The 16,013-nt window shown below is 65.9% G+C and overlaps 3 protein-coding genes across 16 annotated transcripts; 2 read left to right on the forward strand and 1 right to left on the reverse strand.

The window, feature by feature from the left end:
- Nucleotides 1–26: 26 nt before the first annotated feature.
- TRIP6 (thyroid hormone receptor interactor 6) lies at nucleotides 27–3,614 on the forward strand. Of its 2 annotated transcripts, none has more exons than XM_070064466.2 (9): nucleotides 27–523; nucleotides 752–879; nucleotides 986–1,111; nucleotides 1,263–1,646; nucleotides 1,809–1,902; nucleotides 1,990–2,159; nucleotides 2,863–3,041; nucleotides 3,125–3,245; nucleotides 3,342–3,614. In XM_070064466.2, the coding sequence occupies exons 1-9, from the start codon at nucleotides 415–417 to the stop codon at nucleotides 3,471–3,473; spliced, it is 1,443 nt and encodes a 480-aa protein (XP_069920567.1). In that variant the 5' UTR covers nucleotides 27–414; the 3' UTR covers nucleotides 3,474–3,614. The 2 variants fall into 2 exon arrangements, with proteins under 2 accessions (XP_069920567.1, XP_069920568.1); XM_070064467.2 differs by having other exon boundaries at nucleotides 34–523; nucleotides 802–879.
- A 685-nt stretch (nucleotides 3,615–4,299) lies between these two features.
- SRRT (serrate, RNA effector molecule) lies at nucleotides 4,300–15,053 on the forward strand. 13 transcript variants are annotated; one of them, XM_089321047.1, is made up of 20 exons: nucleotides 4,300–4,555; nucleotides 4,739–4,878; nucleotides 8,625–8,753; nucleotides 8,933–9,079; nucleotides 9,269–9,475; nucleotides 11,166–11,335; nucleotides 11,437–11,621; nucleotides 11,710–11,808; nucleotides 11,906–12,023; nucleotides 12,189–12,346; nucleotides 12,500–12,561; nucleotides 12,646–12,724; nucleotides 12,913–13,101; nucleotides 13,339–13,512; nucleotides 13,605–13,758; nucleotides 13,848–14,041; nucleotides 14,231–14,387; nucleotides 14,525–14,614; nucleotides 14,705–14,831; nucleotides 14,890–15,053. In XM_089321047.1, the coding sequence occupies exons 2-20, from the start codon at nucleotides 4,757–4,759 to the stop codon at nucleotides 14,975–14,977; spliced, it is 2,649 nt and encodes an 882-aa protein (XP_089177173.1). In that variant the 5' UTR covers nucleotides 4,300–4,555; nucleotides 4,739–4,756; the 3' UTR covers nucleotides 14,978–15,053. The 13 variants fall into 13 exon arrangements, with proteins under 13 accessions (XP_089177173.1, XP_089177171.1, XP_089177170.1 ...); XM_089321045.1 differs by having other exon boundaries at nucleotides 12,192–12,346; nucleotides 14,513–14,614; XM_089321044.1 differs by having other exon boundaries at nucleotides 4,301–4,555; nucleotides 14,513–14,614.
- A 59-nt stretch (nucleotides 15,054–15,112) lies between these two features.
- On the reverse strand, nucleotides 15,113–15,695 carry UFSP1 (UFM1 specific peptidase 1). Its single transcript, XM_089321059.1, has one exon. It carries the CDS (start codon nucleotides 15,552–15,554, stop codon nucleotides 15,123–15,125), a length of 432 nt encoding a protein of 143 aa, XP_089177185.1. The 5' UTR covers nucleotides 15,555–15,695; the 3' UTR covers nucleotides 15,113–15,122.
- Nucleotides 15,696–16,013: the final 318 nt, after the last annotated feature.

Below are 16,013 nucleotides of genomic sequence, written 5' to 3' on the forward strand. Positions count from 1 at the left end.
CGGGTGGTAGCAGGGGTGGAGACCGGGAGCTTCCAGGGCCGCAGCGAGGCTGCCACGTGCAGGCTCGGGCGGGCCGGCCCGGGCCTGCGCCTCCCACCCCGAGCCGCCCGCAGACCCCCGTGACTCGGCTCCCAGCGAGAGCCCTCCCCTCTCGGCAGGAGGGGGCCGACTGGGGGAGGGACCGCAGATTAGGGCCTAGGGGGCCACGTGACCCTCCCCCAGGAATGCGGTGACGTCACAGGGGGCGTGGCCGTCCCCAAAATTAGGGAGGAAGGGGAAAAAAAAAAGCCAGAAAAAGTTTCTTTCCTGGAGTCCCAAACGAGGTGTAGGACGGAAGAGGGGGCCGAAGTCAGAGGCCCTGGGCTCCGAGAGGCCCTGCCTGCTGTCTGGGGTCTCCTCACCCCGTTCCAGACCATGTCGGGGCCCACCTGGCTCCCCCCAAAGCAGTCGGAGCCCACCAGAGCCCCTCAGGGGAGAGCACTCCCTCGAGGTGCCCCTGGGCTGCCACCCACCCACGGAACAGGTAAGCAGCCCCTTCTGCGCCCGCGAGCCACCGGCTGCCCAGACTCACCTCTGCCCGCTCCCAGCCTGCTCCCTGCTACCCCTTCCCCTGCCAGCCGGGGGCCAGCCGCCTGTGGCCGCCTACGGCCCCCAGAGGAGGAGCGGAGGGGCCGGGAGGGCAGCGTCCAGGAGGGAGCCCCCTTCTCTCCTCCCTGGTCCCCACCTCTGGTCTCTCTTCCCCCCACCCCAGCACTCCAGCCCCACCCCAGGGTCAATTTTTGCCCCCTCCCATCTGAGCAGTGTTACCAGCCCCCCGGGGGACGTGATGACCGGGGGCCAGCCTGGGTGGGGTCCCACGGAGCACCCCAGCGCTCCCAGGTGAGGACGGCAGTGGGAGGGGGTGCGATGTTGTGAGCAGGGTGGGGGGCTGGCTGGAGGGGCGCCGTGGTGACTTGCCTCCTCCCTGCTTTGGCTCCTTCCCCAGGGGCTCCCCCCAGACAGGGGGGGCCTGCGCCCCGGCAGTCTGGATGCTGAGATGGACTCGCTGACCAGCATGCTGGCCGAGCTGGATGGGGGCCGTGGACACGCTCCCCGCAGGCCGGAGCGGCAGGTGACTGCCCCCACGCCTGGCCTGCTGCCCTCTGTGGGTCTTCAGTGCCAGTCCCCCCTCCCCAGGGCCCCCAGCTCCCCTCTGTGTTCATCAGCCACTGGCGGGGAGACCTGGGTGGGCTTTGCTCACTGCTCCCCGTGTTTCTCCCTAGGCTTACGAGGCCCCTCAGCCCCCTGCTTACCGCGCAGGCTGCCTGAAGCCCAACGGAGGGGGTGCCCCAGCCCCTCCGCCACCAGCATCCCCCTATGGGGGCCCCACACCGGCCTCCTACGCTACCGCCAGCACCCCAGCCGGCCCGGCCTTCCCGGTGCAAGTGAAGGTGGCACAACCAGTGAGAGGCTGCGGCCCGCCCCGGCGGGGGGCCTCGCAGGCCTCTGGACCCCTTCCCGGCCCCCACTTTCCTCTTCCAGGCCGAGGGGACATCTGGGGGGGTGGCTATCGGAGCCACCGTGGGCCTGGGCCGGGGGGAAAAGAGGAGACTGTCGGGGTGTCTGGCTCTGCAGGAGGACCCAGAGGAGGCGGGCACGGGCCGCAGGTGAGCCAGGGGTCCTAGATGATGGGTGGGTGGGAGCAGAGCCGCAGGCCTGGGGCGTGGAGCAGCTGGGGAATTGCAGAGGGGAGGGGTCCGAGAAGCTCTCAGGGGAGGAGCCTCCTGGGTTGGACCCCCTGGGTGGGAACCCCTGATTCCCGCCCCCAGGTCCCCCTGAGCCAGCCTCCGGAGGAGGAGCTGGAGAGACTGACCAAGAAGCTAGTGCAGGACCTGAACCACCCGCCCAGCGGGGAGTACTTTGGTGAGCAGGTGCCGCGGGCAGGGGGCGGGAGGGTGGCGCGTCTGGCCAGGGTCTGTGCGGGGTGACCCCGTCCTTTCCTGTCCCCAGGCCGATGTGGCGGCTGTGGAGAAGACGTGGTCGGGGATGGCGCCGGGGTCGTGGCCCTGGACCGTGTCTTCCATGTGGGCTGCTTTGTGTGTTCCACGTGCCGGGCGCAGCTCCGGGGCCAGCATTTCTATGCCGTGGAGAGGAGGGCGTACTGTGAGAGCTGCTACGTGGTGAGCCCTTGGGGCTGGGGACACTGGGGTCTGGGCACTGGCAGCGGCAGGCAGGGGCCTTCCTGCAAGGTGGGGGCCGGATGTCTGAGCCCAGCAAAGGAACAGGGCTCGAAGCTGGGGCACTCAGACTGATGGACAAGAAGAGAGGCATTGTGGGAAGGAAGGAGCACCGTCCTGTAGGAGTAGGAGACATTTTATCTGTCATCACCAATATTATTATTATTAATTGATTTGCAAGGCGGAGAGAGAGCGCAGCTTCATCTGCTGGTTCACTCTCCAGATACCTGTGACAGTTGGGTCTGGGCTGCACCAAAGCCAGGAACCTGGAACTCAATCCAGGTCTCTTCCATGGGTGGAAGGGACCCAAGTCCTTGAGCCATCATCTGCTGCCTCCCAGCATGGCCACGGGCAGGATGCTGGCGGGCAGTGGAGCCGGGACTCCACCCCAGTCACTCTGACCCGGGATGTGGGCGTCCCAGGCGGCCTCCTAAGGGAACAGGGTTAAATTCCAACCCCAGCCAGGCAGGAGTTTTACTACCGGTGCCCGGTTTACAGGACACTGACGCTCAGAAAAGCCAAAGCCAGACTCGGATCTACGCAGGTCCACCTCTCACTCACACGCAGGGTGCTGTAGAAACAGCCAGGTGGGCTATGGGGGCGCCCGTTGGGTTGTTTAGCTCCCGGCTCCCCGACCTTCCAACAGGCCACCCTGGAGAAATGTTCCACGTGCTCCCAACCTATCCTGGACCGGATCCTGCGGGCGATGGGGAAGGCCTACCACCCCGGCTGCTTCACCTGCGTGGTGTGCCACCGTGGCCTGGACGGCATCCCCTTCACCGTGGACGCCACCAGCCAGATCCACTGCATCGAGGACTTCCACAGGTCAGGCCCCGCCCCCTTCCCCGGCTCGGGGTGGCTGGCTTTGCCCACCCTGGGCTCAACTGTCGGCTCTCCCCTACACCCAGGAAGTTTGCCCCGCGATGCTCGGTGTGCGGCGGGGCCATCATGCCTGAGCCAGGGCAGGAGGAGACGGTGAGAATTGTTGCCCTGGATCGCAGCTTCCATGTCGGCTGTTACAAGTGCGAGGTCAGGGGGCCAGGGCGAAAGCCAGGGGTGTGCAGCAGGGGAAGGGAGCCTGGGGGTCCTGGGGCTGACCGGAAGCTGCTGTTTCTTTCCCGACAGGAGTGCGGGCTGCTGCTGTCGTCCGAGGGCGAGTGCCAGGGCTGCTACCCGCTGGATGGGCACATTTTGTGCAAGGCCTGCAGCGCCTGGCGCATCCAGGAGCTCTCGGCCACCGTCACCACCGACTGCTGAGGCTCCCCGGGGTGCACCTGCTGCCCCGGCCTGTTCCGTTCCCCGTCGCCACCCTCCCTGACACCTGCCTTTGCAACTTTGTTAACGTTGTCTCCTCTCCCTCCAAACGTCCTGAAATAATAATCTGGGAGTTCACAACCCGCCACGTCTGCTGTCCCATCTGATTGACACAGTAGCAGCGCAAGCACCGTTACTGTTTTATCACACAGATGCAGTGTGGGGTGATTCTCAAATGACGGAACCGAGATCGGGACCCAGGTCTTCCCAGCAGCTCTGGTCCAGTTTTATTTTATTTTAGCCACTGTCCTCGCGCCATGGGGAGGCACCACCTCCCTACTGTGCAGCCCCGCATCCGGGCCAGATCCACCCGCCTGATGCTCAGAGCCCTAATTAACCCTGCGGCCTGGCGCCTTTGCCAGGAGAACAACGGGTTCTGCAGGTAGCGCATGCCGAGGTCTCATCAAAGCGAACAGAAAATGGTGGGAGGAGGCGCTTTAAAATGGTCGCTTCCGTCCCATTCCCTGAACGCCCACGCTCCCGCGCGAGGAGGGGGCGAAACCACCGGCCGCCCTCAGGTCAGCCCGCGGAGGGCACCGGCTGCAGGGGGAAGTGGCTCGGACCCCGGGAGACTTCGGGGTGCGACTTCGGGCGGGGTGGGGGGGCGGAGAAAGCGCTCCCGCCACCGCCGGAAGACTGCCGCCCTCCCCGGGTTCCGCTGGGTCCGGCCGGGCTTCCGTAGTTCTCTCTCTCTGGAGCGCGCAGTTCGCATCCCGGAAAGCTCGCGAGATCTCCGTGTCCCCGCCCCCTTCCCATCACGCCCTGCTCTCCCCGCCTTCGGCGCCCGGCCTTGGTTCTAGTTAGGGCCGCGCGGGTAGGAGTTTGCGGCTCCGGGCCTTGTTCTGTGGTTGACGCAGGCGCAGCGCGAGTGGCGCGCGCCCGCCCATCCTCGGTCGCCCCACTTTTCCTTCCCCCAACCCCCGCTGTCTGCGGCCCGCTCGCTGAGCGCCCCCCGACCCCCGCAGCCCCTCGCCCCGAGACCAAGCCTGCCTGGACGCGCGACCAACGGCCGCCGCCGCTCCCAGGTGGGGGAGGGGAGGCGGGGGTGGGCAGGGGCGCCCGGGGGCGAGCGCTGCCCGCGATGGCGGGGCCGGCGGCCGGCGGCTTGGGCGGGGGGGAGGCGGGCGCGCGCGCGGCGCCGGAGGAGGGGTCCTCGCTGGGCTGGTCCGCGCCCGAGCCCCTGACCGGCTCTCCTCCCCGGACCCCAGGCCCCCTCGGACCGCGCCATGGGTGACAGTGACGACGAGTACGATCGAAGGCGCAGGGACAAGTTTCGAAGAGAGCGCAGCGACTATGACCGTTCCCGCGAAAGAGACGAGAGGCGTCGAGGGGACGATTGGAATGATCGGTGAGACCCTCGCCCTGGGCTGGAACGCCGGCTCCCTGCTCGCTCCGGGCCCTCGTCGTGTTCCCGGGGCGGGGGTGGGGGAGCTCGCTCGGTGGCCGGTTTCCCGCGGTCCGGCCTGCGTGCTGGGGGGCGAAGCCCCGTGCAGAGGCTGTGCGTTGGGTTGATGGTGAGCTTTGCCTCGGGCGCCTTGGGGAAGTCGACCTGGGTGCAGAGGGGCGGTCACACCGCTTCCCTGGCCACACTAAGGAGTCGGTTCATGGGGACCGTTTTGCCTAAAATGCCAGGGGAGTTGCGTGGGCAGCGCCGTTGGGTTCATGGATGAGCTCCTGGTGAGCCTCCTGGGGTGTCCAGCTTTGGTTACAAGTTAGATGGGGCAGCACGCATATGAGTTGATGGCGAGTGCACGGCGGTGGCTCCGTCTGGGAACGTTTCCATAGAGGAAGCGTGAAGTGACTTCTCCTAACGGTGTTCCTTCATTGAGTGGGGTGCTGGAAGGGGGCTTAGGGGCTGATGTTGAGGTGTAGCGGTGTGAGCTGTCCCCCACCGGTCCCCGGCTGCTCCACTTCCGATCCAGCTCCCCGCCGGTGAGCCTGGAAGGCAGTCGGAGATGACCCGCGTGGGAGACACGGTTTTGGATTCCGGGCGCCTGGCTTTGGCTGGCTTGGTCCTGGGTGTTGCAGCCGTGTGGTGAGCAAGCCGGTGGACTCTGCCACTCTGCCAGACCAGCCAACAGGTCACCCCTTGTTTTGCTGGGTGTATTCATTCATTCATTCATTCACTCATTCATTCTTTAAGATTGGTTGCTTTCTAAGGTAGAGTGACAGAGAAGGAGAGACGGGAAGATCTTGTCTCTGGTTTGTTCCTCAGATGACCACAGTAGCCAGAGCTGGGCCATGCCCTCGAGTGAACCAAGGGCTCAGACAGCGGCCCCTCCTCAGTATTTTCTAAGGTGGGGGGGAATTGGTGATGAGATGATCACTCTTACAGGCTTGTGGTCTGGAGCTTAGGGTGGGGAGCACAGCGCCCTTGGGCCCACGCCGCAGGTATGCGTGCGTGAGATGTCGGTCCAGCTGTTGCCAGGGCAGTGCTGGTGGGACAGCTCGGGCAAGTGACGCCAACCGCACTGGGCAGGTGGGTGGGACTTCCTGGACGGTGAGGAGTTGTGGGTCGGGTGCTGGGTGCGGGAAAGAGCACGTGTTCCGGGGGCTTGGAGTGGTGGTTCTCGTGTGCCCCAGGCCCCGCGGGTCTGTGAGGTCACAATCACCTCTCTGAGAGCAGGTGTCTGGTGAAGCGGTCAGGCCGCTGGCTGGGATGCACGGGTCCCTCGTCCGATGTTGGGGTCTCAGCTGCTCTCTCCTGCTAATGCACACAGTGGGAGGCAGCAGGTCCTTGAGTCCCCGCCACCCGATCAGAGACCTGGATTATGTTCCTGGCTCCTTGCTGGCTGGCCCAGGTCCCGTTTTAGCAGGCATCGGGGGAGTGAACCAGCAGATGGGCAGTCTCTGTCTCTTTGCCTTTCAAACAGAAGTAATTAAATAAACCTAAAGTGTTACTTTGTGTCGTTGACGTCTGCACTGCTGGTGGCAGCACCAAGGAACACCGTGATGCCAAAGTGTGGAGAAAGCCAGTGTCACTCAGTGTCCTTGTCCTAAAGCTTAATAGAGCCGGCGCCGCAGCTCCCTAGGCTAATCCTCCACCTAGCGGCGCCGGCACACCGGGTTCTAGTCCCGGTCGGGGCGCCGGATTCTGTCCCGGTTGCCCCTCTTCCAGGCCAGCTCTCTGCTGTGGCCAGGGAGTGCAGTGGAGGATGGCCCAAGTGCTTGGGCCCTGCACCCCATGGGAGACCAGGAGAAGCACCTGGCTCCTGGCTTCGGATCAGCACGGTGCGCCCGCCACAGCGTGCCAGCCGCAGCGGTCATTGGAGGGTGAACCAACGGCAAAGGAAGACCTTTCTCTCTGTCTCTCTCTCTCACTGTCCACTCTGCCTGTCAAACAAAACAAAACAAAACAAAACAAAACAAAAACTTAATGGAGTGGGCTTGACCCACGGCCTGGGAAGTGGTGGGCGCAGCGGCGTCCTGAGCTGGGGCACCCGGCAGGCATCTGCTTGAACTAAGAGAGCAGCGTGGGGAAGTGAACCTCCCTGTGCGGACAGCCTTGGGGAACGGGTGTGTGCCAGGGCGAGCTGGCCGGCTTCTCAGACTGCGTCGGGGGGGGGGGGGGGGGGGCGTGCAGGCGTGCAGCCCTGGGGGCCACCCCAGCGCAGGGTGGAGTGTGCAGGACGGCCTTCCAGCCTGAGCCTGCGGCTGCCTTCAGGGCACGAAGGTGGAGTCTGGGGAGGCGGGATCGGCAGGCTGTGTAACAGATAGGGGACCGGGGTTTATCAGGGCAGGCGCGCGCAGCAGGTGTGTGCGGGCTGGAGCCCCTGCGGTGCCACAGCAGAGCTTGGGCCAGGTCTGATGGCCTCTGAACCGGGGAAGCCAGGGTGCAGCTCTCGGTTCACGGTGGAAAGCCTAGGGCCAGAGAGGGGGCTGCCGGTGTGAGGCCTGGAGTCCAGAGGCCAGCGCTGATGGCCAGAGCTGAGACCTGTGTGCTGGGCGTGTGTAGCCTGCAGACCCCGGCCAGTCGCTGATGCGGGCCCACCCAGAGTCCCTTGCTGATCTCACCTCGAAACTCCCTCCCAGACAAACCCAAAATAACACCCAGGTTTCCACCGAGTGTCCCTGTGAGGCCAGATGTCTATGGTTTCCAACCAAAACATCACGGCAGATTGGATGTCAAAGTTACTCCTCTTAAGCCAGAGCCACTTTTCTCAATAAAATTGTACAGGGAAATCGTTTCTTTTGTAAAAACTTGGACTTACTTTTGGACACAGTAAGTATGGCTAGCCACAGGCAGAAGGTCTGTGACGTCAGCAGTCTTTAAGATCAAAAAGTTTGCAAACCACTGGGTCCGAAGAAAGTGTTTTTGAGCTGGGGATGGAGGCAGCAGTGAGGGTGGAGAGGCTGGGACGACAGGAGGCAGCGCTTTGAAGAGATCAGGTGTGTTGGACAGACGGGTGACCGGGACAGCGGGCGAGGAGGGGAGAGACGGGGTGACCGGGACAGCGGGCGAGGAGGGGAGAGACGGGGTGACCGGGACAGCGGGCGAGGAGGGGAGAGACGGGGTGACCGGGACAGCGGGCGAGGAGGGGAGAGACGGGGTGACCGGGACAGCGGGCGAGGTGGGGAGAGACGGGGTGACCGGGACAGCGGGCGAGGAGGGGAGAGACGGGGTGACCGGGACAGCGGGCGAGGTGGGGAGAGACTGGGTGACCGGGACAGCGGGCGAGGAGGGGAGAGACTGGGTGACCAGGACAGCGGGCGAGGAGGGGAGAGACTGGGTGACCGGGACAGCGGGCGAGGAGGGGAGAGACTGGGTGACCGGGACAGCGGGCGAGGAGGGGAGAGACTGGGTGACCGGGACAGCGGGCGAGGAGGGGAGAGACTGGGTGACCGGGACAGCAGGCAAGGAGGGGAGAGACTGGGTGACCGGGACAGCAGGCGAGGGGGGGAGAGATGGGCGGGGATGAGGATGGAGTCAGGTCCTGTTGGGTGAGTTGAAGGGGCCGGGACTCCTCGGCGGGAGCTGGCGCGTGGGCAGCAGGAGACGGGAGTCTTTTTTGGTGTGTGTGACTTGAGGCGTCCAGCCTGGTCTTGGCGTCCTGCGCCATTTCCTTCATGATGGCCGCTTGTTCTCGTCCCCAGGGAGTGGGACCGCAGCCGGGAGCGCCGCAGTCGGGGCGAGTACCGGGACTACGACCGGAATCGGCGCGAGCGCTTCTCTCCCCCGCGCCACGAGCTCAGCCCCCCGCAGAAGCGCATGCGACGTGACTGGTGAGCTGATGGCGTTCCCCTCTCTCCTGGCCTCGGCTCCGCAGCCTTCCACCTGCCGAAAGCGCCATTGCCTTTTCGCAGTCCCCCTCGCCCCGGCCGTTTCTGTTCCCGTGCGCCTGCCTCTGTGGCTCGGGGGGGATGGTGGCCCCTTGTCTGACTTCCGTGTCCCCCGTCCTCAGGGATGAGCACAGCTCTGACCCATACCACAGTGGCTATGAGATGCCCTATGCTGGGGGGGGTGGGGGCCCAACTTACGGCCCCCCTCAGCCCTGGGGCCACCCGGACGTCCACATCATGCAGCACCACGTCCTGCCTATCCAGGCCAGGTAAAGAGCAGTGGTTCTGGGTGCCCTGGAGAAGGGAGCCAGGGAGGGGTCGGTGGCTGGAGCCTGGGAGGGTCGGGCCACAGAGGGCCCGAGGGCTGGGGGCAGGGCGGGCTTGAGGTGGTGTCCCTGGTAGGCAGAGAAAGGGGCAGCTGGCTGCCGTGGCCCCGCGCCCTCTTCCCCCCAACCAAGACTCGTGGCGGCCTCCAGGCTGGGCAGCATCGCGGAGATCGACCTGGGTGTGCCACCGCCCGTCATGAAGACCTTCAAGGAGTTCCTGCTGTCGCTGGACGACTCTGTGGACGAGACGGAGGCCGTGAAGCGCTACAACGACTACAAGCTGGATTTCCGACGGCAGCAGATGCAGGACTTCTTCCTGGCCCACAAAGACGAGGAGTGGTCAGTGCCCCAGCCTCCCTGCCGCCTCTCCCTGGCATGTCCCCCCGGCCCTGTCCTCTCCCCCGTGCACCCAGTCCCGAACTCTCGGGGGTGGGGGAGGGGGAGTCTGACCGCGTCTGGTGGGATCTCCTCCTCCGGTGACTGCCGCGGCCCACCCCCGCCCGCCCTCCCCTCCCCGCTGTCCTCGGTCAGTGGGACGCCGCCAGGCAGCTGGCCAGAGCCACCGGGCCCCTTGGGGGCCGCACACAGACTGCTTCCCCTCGCTGGTAGCGGGCCGTTGTCATTCCTGATCCTCAGGACCCTGTGTGGCTGTGGCGTCCTCCCAAAAGCGACGAGTGAATCCAGCGAGAAAAGCAAAGATCTCAGGGTCGTTTGAGAGAAAAAGATTTTATTTTTTTTCCTTTTTTTGTGGATGTTTTAATTTTAATCAACCATCTTTTCCCCCCTTCCTGCTCCTCCTCCTCCTCATCCTCTTTCTGCTCCTCCTCCTTGAAAAGAGCCAGAACTGGGAACCACACCCGCTCATCGTCGGAGCTCGGAGCAAACCCACCTCCACCCCCACCATACCCAGCCCATACATGAGCCCCTGGGCTGAGCCGCGCTGCCCCGGCCAGGCAGACAGGCAGGGCTCCGCTGTGCACAATGCAGCGCGTTAGCTGAATGTGATCGCTCAGGCAGCCAGTCAGGCAGGGCCCCCCCCCGCGGAGTCCCGCAGGGGGGGCATCCGGGCCGGGCGCCCCAGCCAGGAGCCAGCCGGTGCCCGCCAGCCAGCATGGGCCCTGGGCACCGCTAGTTAAATCTTGAGCTCTGTTTGACCAAGCAGCCAAGGTAAAGATCGTGGAGGCGACGCCTGCGGCTTTCTCTCCTCCCACGGCCTCGTGCTTCTGTTCTGTCCGCTGTCCCTTTCTCTGACTGCCCGGCCGCCTGTGTCCTTGTCTCAGTCTCTCACTTCCTTTCATCCTCTCTGTCCCTGTTCTCGCTGCCTGCCTAACACTCACTTCTCTTCTGTCCCCCGTTTGTCTGTCTTCCGTTGCCTTTGTTTCCTATCTCTGACACTTTCTTCCTCCTTCCCACTCCTGCTCTCTCTGGTCCCCCGTCCTGTTGGGAATGTTTTATTTCTCGTGCTCCGGCCCTCCTCTCTCTCCCGTGGGCAGCACCTGTGGCTCTGAGGGCGCACCAGTCTCCCCCGCTGGTCTGCCCTGTCCCTTCTCCATCTTGCTTATCTTCCCCAGGGGGAGAGAGCTGTCCTGCCTTTTGGCTTTTCCTATCTGGTGCACTTGAGGTTTCCTTCTGTCTTCCACCTAGGGGTGGAGGGAGTTGGTGGGTGCAGCTCTTTGAACCACAGTAGTGTGGGGTTGGCAAGGAGAGGGAGGTTCCTCGGGGCCTGCTGTTGCCGTAGTCTTCCTGTCCGTAGCTTTGGGAAACGACCCTAAACGTTAAGTTAGTGTTTCCCGGAGACAGCGCGATAATTCTGCCGGTGCAGCCCTGGGCGCCCCGTAGCCACTGTCTGCCAGTCCAGAGCTCTCGGTTCCTGCCTCCCCAGTCTGCAGAGCACAGCCCCGGTTCCCCTGGGGTGATGACATTGCTGGGTATGAGAGGATGGGGGCTATGCCCTGGCTGGCCTGGGCCCCTCCCCACATCCAGGCCGTGGCCTCTGCTGACTGTCACCGCCCTCCTGCCCCGCCCCCAGGTTTCGCTCTAAGTACCACCCAGACGAGGTGGGGAAGCGTCGGCAGGAGGCCCGGGGGGCCCTGCAGAACAGGCTGAGGGTGTTCCTGTCCCTCATGGAGAGTGGCTGGTTCGATCACCTCCTCCTGGACATCGACAAGGCTGACGCCATCGTCAAGATGCTAGACGCAGGTGTGTGGTTCGGCGGGGGTTGTCTGGTGGGCAGCGTCTCGGGTGGGAAGCGGAAGCCGGGGCCTTTGGGCTATGGGCTGTGACCTCTGCTTTGTTGGTAGCTGTGATAAAAATGGAAGGCGGCACAGAGAACGACCTGCGCATCCTGGAGCAGGAGGAGGAGGAGGAGCAGGCGGCAAAGGCCGGGGAGGCCGGCAAGAAGGAAGAGGGCCGGGCCGCGCCGGGCCCCGGGGACGGAGAGCGCAAGGCCGGGGACAAGGACGACAGGAAGGAGGACGGCAAGCAGGTGCGAGTGGCGTGCCTCCCGGGGGCGGGGGCGGTGACCCTGTGGCTCCACTGTGGAGGGGACATGGACAGCCTCGTCTCTTCCCTAGGCGGAAAATGACAGCTCCAATGATGACAAAGCGCAGAAACCTGAGGGTGACGGAGACAAGGACGAGAAGAAAGAAGACTTGGAGAAGGACGCCAAGAAGGTGAGGCAGGTGCTGGCTGTGGCGGGGGGGGGGGGGGGGGGGCAGCGCGCAGGGCGAGGCCCGGCCCCTGACGCGCCCCGGGCCGTGGCTCCCACAGAGCAGCAAGAAGCGGAGCCGCAAGCACAGCGGGGATGACAGCCTGGACGAAGGCAGTGCGTCCGAGTCGGAGTCGGAGTCCGAGAGCGGCCAGGCCGACGAGGAGAAGGAGGAGGCGGGTAGGCTTCGTCTTCCGCTTCCGGTCCCCTCTGCCGCCCACTGGGGAGGGGCGAGGTGGTGGAGTCCACGGGAGGGTGCAGCAGGCCGGGGGGGGGTGGGTGGGTGGGCAGGAACGGCTCCGTCCTCCGCTATGAGCGCCCACGAGCCTTTGCCTTCCTGCATAGAAGAAGCCCTTAAGGACAAGGAGAAGCCGAAGGAGGAGGAGCGGGAGAAGCCGAAGGAGGCCGCAGGGCTGGAGTGCAAGCCGCGGCCCCTGCACAAGACCTGCTCCCTCTTCATGCGCAACATCGCCCCCAACATCTCCCGGGCCGAGATCATCTCTGTGAGTGGGGGGGAGGGGCCGATGGCGCGGGGCGTCCCAGGCCCTCACGTGCAGCCTGACGCCCTCTGGGAGGGGGCACAGAGGACAGGGGGGTGGAGGAGGAAAGGAGTCCGCCAGTCACCCAAGGGGTCTCTGTCGCTCTGCTTCTCGCAGCTTTGTAAAAGATACCCCGGCTTTATGCGTGTGGCCCTGTCGGAGCCCCAGCCTGAGCGGAGGTGAGAGAGGGGACACGCTGGGGCGGCCTCGGGGCCAGCGCCGCCTCCACCCCAGTACTGTGCTGATGGTTTCCTCCTGGGTAGGTTTTTCCGCCGTGGCTGGGTGACATTTGACCGCAGCGTTAACATCAAGGAGATCTGTTGGAACCTGCAGAATATCCGAGTGAGTGCCAGCAGGTGGCACTGCTGGGGAGGGGCGGGGGGCGGGGAGTGCCTCTCTGTGCCCCTCCGCGGCTTCCTGCTCGTCTGTGCGTTCCGCTGGGCTCTGGGGCTGTTGCCATGGGCGAGTCTGACCCGCCTAAGCGGGCCGTCTCGGCACTGGCGCTCAGCAGGGCCCGTGTGTCCTTGCAGCTCCGGGAGTGCGAGCTGAGCCCTGGCGTGAACAGAGACCTGACCCGGCGTGTCCGCAACATCAACGGCATCACACAGCACAAGCAGATAGTGCGCAACGACATCAAGCTGGCCGCCAAGCTGATCCACACGCTGGACGACAGGACCCAGCTCTGGGCCGCGGAGCCTGGGACGGCCCCTGTGCCCGCAGTCAGTGACACCCCGTGGGGCTCTCTCGAAAGTCAGCTGCTGAGGGCTGCTCTGTAGGACTGGCCCTTGGACCCCGGCCCCCACTGTCTGGGTAGCAGCCCCCGCCCCGCCCCCCAGCTTCCTGTAGAGCAGGCTGATTGTAGTGCAGGTTGAGGACAAGGGTGGCAGCTGGAGCCGGTGAGCCTGGCCACCCCAGGGCCGCCCCAGGCTCACCTGCCCCTCCCCCCTCCCCGCCAGAGCCTGCCCTCCCAAAACCCCATCTTGAAGAACATCACCGACTACCTGATTGAGGAAGTGAGTGCAGAGGAAGAGGAGCTGCTGGGGAGCAGCGGGGGGCCCCCTCCGGAGGAGCCCCCTAAGGAAGGGAACCCGGCGGAGATCAGCGTGGAGCGCGATGAGAAGCTGATCAAGGTGCCAGCCAGCCGCAGTGGGCGTGGGGCACGGAGGGCGCGGCCCGGGGGCCCCGGGCGGGCGTGGGGAGCCGACGACCTCTCTTCCCTTAGGTTTTGGACAAGCTGCTCCTCTACTTGCGCATCGTGCACTCCCTGGATTATTACAACACTTGCGAGTACCCCAATGAGGACGAGATGCCCAACCGCTGTGGCATCATCCACGTGCGGGGGCCCATGCCACCCAACCGCATCAGTCACGGGGAAGGTGAGCCCCTGCGAGCCCCCCCCACCCCACCCCCCCCCCGTCCTGGCGCCCGGCGCCCTTCCCAGCCTGTGCTCCTGTCCCTGGCCCAGTGCTGGAGTGGCAGAAGACGTTCGAGGAGAAGCTGACCCCGCTGCTGAGCGTGCGCGAGTCTCTGTCCGAGGAGGAGGCCCAGAAGATGGGCCGCAAGGACCCCGAGCAAGAAGTGGAGAAGTTCATCACGTCCAACACCCAGGAGCTGGGCAAGGATAAGTGGCTGTGTCCTCTGAGTGGCAAGAAGTTCAAGGTCTGGGGTTTGGGGAGCTGGCGCGCTGGCCGGTGGAGGGGGGGGGGGCGGGCAGACAGAGCGCCCCCTGCGGGCTGGGGCGGGCTGCCGCGGGGACCTGGCCAGCAGCCAGGCTGGAGGGGGGCTGTTCCTCCGGGTGGGTCTGGGACTGAGGGAACCCCCACTACCGGGTCCCGACCTCCTCCCCAGGGCCCCGAGTTTGTGCGCAAACACATCTTCAACAAGCACGCGGAGAAGATCGAGGAGGTCAAGAAGGAGGTGGCGTTCTTCAACAACTTCCTCACCGACGCCAAGCGCCCCGCTCTGCCCGAGATCAAGCCCGCTCAGCCGCCCGGCCCCGCCCAGAGTAAGATACGATCCGTGAGGGTCTGCCGCGGGGGTCCTCCCAGCTGTCCAGGGCCTTGGTTCTCCTTAACCTTCATCCCCTGAGACACCCCCCCCCCGCAGTAATTCATGTTCCTGTCCGTGTTGTACTCCCCCCAGGCCTGACGCCGGGACTGCCCTACCCGCACCAGACCCCCCAGGGCCTGCTGCCCTATGGTCAGCCCCGGCCCCCCATCCTGGGCTATGGCGGTAAGTGCCGGAGGGCAAGTGCCGGCGGGCGGCGCGGCCCGGTGGTCGGGAGCGTGGAGGGCAGGCTGACGTCTCAGCGTCTCTCCACAGCTGGTGCTGTCCGCCCTGCAGTCCCCACCGGGGGCCCTCCGTACCCCCACGCCCCATACGGTGCTGGCCGAGGGAACTATGACGCCTTCCGCGGCCAGGGAGGCTACCCCGGGAAACCCCGAAACAGGTGAGCCGAGTGGGTGTGGCTGCCCGGACTCCCGTCGGGGCCAGCCCGCCTCATCTAGTCTCTCCTCCAGGATGGTGCGCGGAGACCCAAGGGCCATCGTGGAGTACCGCGACCTGGACGCCCCCGATGACGTGGATTTCTTCTGAGCTGCCCGCCCGCCCCTGCAGCTCTGAGGGTTTTTTTACGTTCAGCCCGACTGCCAGTAAAAGCACTTCCTCGCGACTCCGCCTCGGCGTGCTTCCTCCCGATCTTCCCGGGCCGGGCTCTGGGAGCAGGGAGGCCGCCGGGCCCTCAGTCCAGGCCGCGCCGCGCGTCCGGGGCGGGGTTCCGGCTGGTGTAGCACAGGTTGTAGAAGGAGTGGGGGTCGAAGGCCGCGGGCGCCTCTCGCCAGCCCACCCACCCGGCAGCCTGCAGCTCCGCGGGGCTCTCTGGAGAGCCCCAGTAGTGAGGGTCCAGCACCAGGACGCGGGCTTCGGCGCCGGGCCCCAGGCACACTCCCAGCAAGGCCTTGGCGCGGGCATCCGCGTCTCCCCCGACCATGACGGGGCCCCCTCCTCCTGCGAAGTGCGCGTAGAGTCTCTCCAGCTCCCCCTCAAGTCCCGCGCCACGGGGCACGTGGCACAGGCGCCCCTGAGGCCCACCGAAGTGTTGGAGGCACAGGCTGGCCTCTACGCAGCCGATCCAGTCCCGGGAGCCCCGGAAGCCGGGGGGCTTGTCGCCCATGTCCTCCAGGGCCGCCTGCACGGCGCGCAGTCCGGGCACGCCCGCGGGCTGGCCGTCCGGCCAGGAGCACAGCGTCTGCAGAGTGCGGTAGCCGCAGCCCCAGCCGCGGTCGTCCAGCCCGTCGCAGCCGTAGTGGTAGTAGAGATAGTGGCCCGAGACGACGGCCAGGCGGGCGGGGCCGCAGCATGGCGGGGCCAGGCCCCGGTGGACGTCCCGCAGCGGCTCCAGGGCCGGCGGCGGCCGAGGCCCGGCAGACCCGTCCTTCCGGCGGCGCGGGCAGAGCACGGAGAGCTCCGAGCTGCGGGAGCGCCGCGCGCGCGCGGAGCCACGGGAGCGCGCCCACAATGCACCGCGGGGCCCGCTCGCCGCACCGCGCAGGCGCGAGCCCCGCCCCGCGGACCCCGGCTGAGCGGGGCCGCCCGGCGTCCGCCCCTGCCCCCGCAGTCGCGCGCACTCACG

The sequence above is a fragment of the Oryctolagus cuniculus genome, chromosome 19, assembly GCF_051225735.1.
Source record: "Oryctolagus cuniculus isolate XC-2025 breed Fujian yellow rabbit chromosome 19, ASM5122573v1, whole genome shotgun sequence".
NCBI lineage: Eukaryota > Metazoa > Chordata > Mammalia > Lagomorpha > Leporidae > Oryctolagus > Oryctolagus cuniculus.

Bases quoted from the DNA above. Each gene is read 5' to 3' on its own strand.
- SRRT (XM_089321044.1), top strand. From the start codon at position 4,757: ATGGGTGACAGTGACGACGAGTACGATCGAAGGCGCAGGGACAAGTTT. The intron at 13,513-13,604 runs GTGCCAGCCAGC...CTCTTCCCTTAG, and splicing joins GCGATGAGAAGCTGATCAAG to GTTTTGGACAAGCTGCTCCT. The intron at 14,615-14,704 runs GTAAGTGCCGGA...GTCTCTCCACAG, and splicing joins CCCCATCCTGGGCTATGGCG to CTGGTGCTGTCCGCCCTGCA.
- UFSP1 (XM_089321059.1), bottom strand. From the start codon at position 15,554: ATGGGCGACAAGCCCCCCGGCTTCCGGGGCTCCCGGGACTGGATCGGC.
- TRIP6 (XM_070064466.2), top strand. From the start codon at position 415: ATGTCGGGGCCCACCTGGCTCCCCCCAAAGCAGTCGGAGCCCACCAGA. The intron at 1,112-1,262 runs GTGACTGCCCCC...GTTTCTCCCTAG, and splicing joins CCCGCAGGCCGGAGCGGCAG to GCTTACGAGGCCCCTCAGCC. The intron at 1,903-1,989 runs GTGAGCAGGTGC...TCCTGTCCCCAG, and splicing joins GCCCAGCGGGGAGTACTTTG to GCCGATGTGGCGGCTGTGGA.